General features: G+C 37.1%; 1 protein-coding gene across 1 annotated transcript; it reads left to right on the top strand.

Moving 5' to 3' along the window:
- Window positions 1–430: 430 nt before the first annotated feature.
- On the top strand, window positions 431–5,394 carry LOC128641395 (potassium voltage-gated channel subfamily C member 3). Its single transcript, XM_053694021.1, has 2 exons — window positions 431–942; window positions 3,130–5,394. Exons 1-2 carry the CDS (start codon window positions 451–453, stop codon window positions 3,943–3,945), a joined length of 1,308 nt encoding a protein of 435 aa, XP_053549996.1. The 5' UTR covers window positions 431–450; the 3' UTR covers window positions 3,946–5,394.
- Window positions 5,395–5,920: the final 526 nt, after the last annotated feature.

Consider the following 5,920-nt stretch of genomic DNA (forward strand, 5'->3'; position numbering starts at 1 on the left):
GATTCAGGTAGAGCATGAAATTTTAAACAACTTTCTAATTTATTTCCATTAACAAAATATGCACAGTCTTGAGTCACCAGCTGCTACTGAGCATGTGCAATAATTCACATAATATACGTATATGCATTTGTGATTGGCTGATGGCTGTATTATGATGCAGTGGGAGTGGAAATAGACAGTGCTTGGCATTGTCTTGTTATCTTCATTTGTTGATTAAGCAAATCTACTGTGTTTACTAATCCTTTAAAGGAGACAATCTGCAATTGTCATTAACATGCAGAAATAAAATGAGGGAGAAGGGAATAAAAACATATAACAGACAGAAATAAAGGAGACAGAGGTTTGAAGAATTTCTTCAGCCAATCTATTGCAGGATATATTAACTTAACTCCCAAATCCTTATAATTATTTTGTTTCAGGTTCTGCAAGTTGTGGACACATTTCTCAGACATGGACGCCTCAAATAGACGTGTGGTTATTAATGTTGGTGGTATCAAGTTTGAGACCTACGCCAGTACCCTACTCACCTTTCCTGGGACAAAGCTGGCCAGCCTAGCGGAGTCTGCATCCTGCAGTGCTAATGACTATGACCAAAAAAACAATGAGTTCTTCTTTGATCGTAACCCCAAAGTGTTTGAGTATGTGTTGGATTTTTACAGGACTAAGCATCTCCACTGCTCAGATGACATGTGCCGCTCAGTAATGATGGAAGAGCTGAACTTCTGGGATATTAGCAGCACTCATCTTGCTCGCTGCTGCTGGCTTAAGATGAACAACAACGTTATTGACTTGGAAGACTTTGGCACCTGGGATGAAATCCTGCAGACTGACCCGCAGCAGCTCCTTGTGGAGTCAAGCAGAGTCGATTACACCTGGAGAGGAAGATGGCAGCCAAAAGTCTGGACTCTCTTTGAAATGCCTTTGTCTTCATTGGCTTCTATGGTAAAACCACCACTCAAATACATAATTATACAAAAAAGATAAATATAACAGTGCAGTGACTAAATAACACAACACAGAATACAAAACAAATAAAGCAATGTGTAAATAATATTGTGCACCAATGTAAATCAAAACCTGCGTAATATAGATTGTTTGTCCAATCTTCACAAACTGGATATTGAAAGTCCACTGTCTGTGTTTATATCCAGATCAGATTTCCTCCAAAAGAAAGCTCCTTGAAAGAGCTGAGATTGAGCAGGGAAGCAGGCTTTGGAGATTGCACTGTAAGAGAACTGGTCACAAGGAGCAGCAGGATTTTTAACCAGCACAAATAAGATAGAGTTTGGTAGAGCGTAAACAGTTCAGCTGCTATTAGTAGCAAATAAATATAAAATATATGAACTGTGATCTCAGCATGATGGGCCTGTGCCACAATAGGACTATTAACCTGTCTGCATGTTTTTAATTTGTGGTTTTAAAGGGACACAATCAAAATTAAACTTTCATTATTCAGATAGAGCATGCCATTTTAATCAACTTTCCAAATTACTTCCATTAATAAAATGTGCAGTCTTTTTAGATTTAAACGTTTTGAGTCACCAGCTCCTACTGAGCATGTGCAAGAATAAGTGTGTATGCAATTGTGATTGGCTGATGGCTTTCACATGTTATGTGTATGCATTTGTGATTGGCTGATGGCTGTCACATGGAACAGGGGGAGTGGAAAAAGACATAACTTTTAAAATTGTCAGAAAAAAAATCTTCTACTCATTCGAAGTTCAGACTAAGTGCTATTGCATTGTCTTGTTATCTTGAATTTGTTGATTATGCAAATCTACTGTGTTGACTGGTCCTTTAATAATCCATATGGCCTTTTATAAGTGAGGTATATGTGAGCACCATTCCTTTTAGCTGTATTTTACTTGTATAACTGTGTTAGACTATGAAGATTTTTTTTCTCTCTTTTTTTTCTTTTTGAGGAAATCTGGTTTGGATATCACTGTGGACTTGACCCCTTGAGTAGTCAAGTATTCCCGGCCCCTCACAACCCACCTAACCCCCTCACTATAACCCATCTAAATAAAAACACAGCACCTTCTCTGGTAGTAACAATTGGATGCAGATTGTTTATTAAATATAAATCACTTTCCCTTCCCCGTTTTTCAAGAAAATGTCTGTAACCTGAAAACATATGGACACAAGACAAACCTGTTGAGTCCGTTAGCCCCATTTTAATCACCCTGCTCCAGGGAACCCAATGCCCCAAGAGCTACAACCTAAGGTCTCCCACCCCCTGGGGAGGCAATATTGTACTGCTATCAATGGCCATACTCAATATGCCTGAACTGAAGGAAGACTAGCTGCCCCACGTTCAAACTGTGACAATACTAAATGACCTGTGAAAAGAAAACAAAAGTAAATGGGTGGGAGGGAGGGAGAGACTGTCACCACAATCTTTAGTTAAGTGACCTGCATCTCTTCCTGTTCAGCCCCTTAAAAAAGCTCCAAACAAAACTAATCCCAACACCCCTACAGCCCCCCTCAGGGCGGGGTCTTCCCTTCCTCCTGGGGTCAAAGGCCCCTTCCCCCTAAGCTGCACCCCTTGTCCAGAGGGCCACCTGTCAATATCCAATTTGTGAAGAGTGGGCACATTAAGTATAAAACAATCCTTATTACACAGGTTTTGATTTACATTGGTGCACATGACTATTAACACATTGCAATATTTGTTTTGTACTCAAATGCATACAGTTATTACCTTAATAATTACTATTGTAATGAATCAAAAGATACAACCATCTGCTGCAGAATCTCTTGGGGTTCTATAGATAACTAATAATAATAATATGCAAGTCTATTTCAGGGTAACCAATCAAAATATTTTTTAAAACAGATAAACACTATGGAGCCTAGGCCAGGCCACAGCATCAAAGCTTTGTATAATGTGATATTTTTCCCAGGAAAAGTTGCCCATGCTCCCCTAAAAGTAATGTAAGGAAATGGGTGGATATATGGAATAAACTCACCACAGTAATTGAAGATGTTTTTACTGATTTGGGGGTTAAGCAGATAGGCCAGGGAGTAATTATTTGAATTCAAGTAAATGTTTTCTTTAAACCATCAAAAGTAAATAAGAGATGTAACTTAACCCTAACAATATTATAACATCTGTTTGTTTTGTCACAGTGCATCAGAGCTGTCTCTATCCTGTTCACCATTGGGGCAATAGTCATCTTCTTTGAAGAAACCAAACAGCAGTTTGTCTACTTGATGAATTACACCCAATCCTCTTCAGAAGACAACTACATGTCTGTCAAGCAGGCACTGGACCATCAGAAGGTGGCCTACCTGCTGTTCCTGGAGCTTGTCTGTGTGCTCTGGTTCATATTTGAGTTTTGTGTCCGCTTCATCTTCTGCCCAGACAAAAGGAAATTCATAAGAAACTTTCTGAATGTGGTAGATTTCTTTTCTCTCTTTCCAGTCTTTGTGGAGCTCATAGCAAGAGGAAATGTTTCAAAGATGGACATGCTATGGAAGACTATGGGCTTTTTCCGCCTAGTCTACATTCTCAAGTTACTTAGAATCATCCTGCTTATTGAAGGTAGCCTCATCCTGAAGGTCCTTTCTGGGACACTCAGGTCAATAATGAAGGAGATTTTCATACTGTTGCTTGTTTTAGCCTTCGAAACACTATTTTTTGCTTGCTTGGCCTTCTATGCAGAATGGGCGAATGCATACATGTATTTATATAATCATGACGTGTTTGACGACATCTACTCTTGCTGCTGGTGGGCTATTGTTACATTAACAACAGTGGGGTATGGAGATATCTACCCTATGACTACATTTGGCAAAATTGTATCGAGTTTGGCTGCTATTAGTGGCATCATGACAATTGTGATACCAATTCCGATTCTTATGATCAAGTTTCAGCACTATTACAATATAGCATTAGCAGGCGAAAAACTAAAATTGCACAGGAGCAATGAACAAAAGCTGTAAGACTGCTGCGATGTAAGAATTTTACAGTGGGTCCTATATGTCCTACTTAATAGCCCTATTCTTACTTGGTGCAGACATATGGATGCTACTATATCACTGGGCTTATATTTTACAATATATACTAATAATACTAGTATTATGTCTGATACAAACCATGTGTACACCTGCAATATTACAACCTCTTGGCTATATATTGTGCACATATACACACACACACACACACACACACACATACACATATACATACACACACAGATACATACATGTATACACATACACACATACATATATACATACACATATACACACACACACACACACACACACATACACATATACATACATACACATATACATACATATATACACACACATATACATACACACACAGACATACACACACACATACAAACATATACACACACAGACGTATACATACATACAAACACACAGATACTGTAATACATGTATACACATATACATGCACACACATACACATATACATACATACATACACATACATACACACACAGATACATACATGTATACACATATATACACACACAGATACATACATGTATACACATATATACACACATACATATATACATACACACACATACATACATACACACATAAAAACATATACACACACATACAAACATATACACACAGACGTATACATACATACAAACAAACACACAGATACTGTAATACATGTATACACATATACATGCACACACATTCACATATATACACACACACACACGCATACATATACACATACACACATACACATATGCATACACACGCATACATACATACACACACACATACATACATACATACACACACACAGGTCAAACTTTGACCCCACCATCACTGCCCAAACTACACCCACTACCCCAAACCACGCTTTGCATATGTTTAGCCATTGTGAAACACCTTATTGTGAAAATAAGAAAAATGAAAAAAGCGGCCCCAAAAGTGTATGCTATAATAAAAAGCGTATACTTTATTTCATATTTAAAACAGCATAGAATACAAAAAATAAGAGTAAAGAAAGGTCTAACGCGTTTCCGCTAGCTGTTGCCGTATTCATAGACCATAACTTATGATCACTCTATCTGCTTTATATAGGTCCTTAATCAACCTGTTAATCATTTCTATCTGTTTAATTTAACCTGTTGACTCCTGGCATATGAAATAACACTGAGGCTCGTTTAACTGAACACAACTAATCACTTTAAGGGTTATAAAATCTAAATTCACAGACTGTTTAACTCCTGCCTAATAAGAAGCCATCTTAGTGCATATTGCATAAATGCAGATAAACCTTAGATGAAAAACATATATAGAAATCATGCCTAATATATAAAAGCCTTATCTATCCTTGAACATATATGCAAACAGATCTCATTTTTAACAGATCTCATTTTTAACAAAGAAGGGGAAAACATACATATAGTCTAAGTGACACATGCATAATGCTGCTATTACACTCTATCACTAATTTAACCAGATAATACAGATAGGTCAAATGACTATCTACATTTATAACCATCGTGTTTATTTATCTGGCTCTCATCCTCTTTATGACTTTCCCCTTCTGTTAATAGCTGTTCCAAATCTTTGTATGCACACACATCCTGAAAATTCATATTAGTAATTGTGTCACTAACTCTGCTGTTAATTTGAATCTCATCAGTTCCTACACACTCATTCTCCTTAAAAAAGTGTTTTTTTAGTGTCAATAATCGTACAAATTTGTTTATATCCAAGATCGTCTGAAAGAGACCGAAATCTTTAGATGGACAAAAATTAAGCCCATAACTTAAAACTTTTTCTTCCATTTCGCTCAGACGATATGTAGATACAGGTATATTAATCACAGTGTTTAAACATACTTTCGATTGTGTTTGTTTTCCCTTAGGGGATATCGTTCTTGTTTTCTCTCCATATTTGTTTGTTCTTT

Source organism: Bombina bombina, chromosome 10, assembly GCF_027579735.1.
Source record: "Bombina bombina isolate aBomBom1 chromosome 10, aBomBom1.pri, whole genome shotgun sequence".
Classification (NCBI taxonomy): domain Eukaryota; kingdom Metazoa; phylum Chordata; class Amphibia; order Anura; family Bombinatoridae; genus Bombina; species Bombina bombina.

What these genes read in the sequence shown, in the direction of transcription:
- LOC128641395 (XM_053694021.1), top strand. Translation starts at nt 451, where the DNA reads ATGGACGCCTCAAATAGACGTGTGGTTATTAATGTTGGTGGTATCAAG. An exon ending in TGTCTTCATTGGCTTCTATG is followed by an intron (nt 943 to 3,129) that starts GTAAAACCACCA and finishes GTTTTGTCACAG; the next exon opens with TGCATCAGAGCTGTCTCTAT.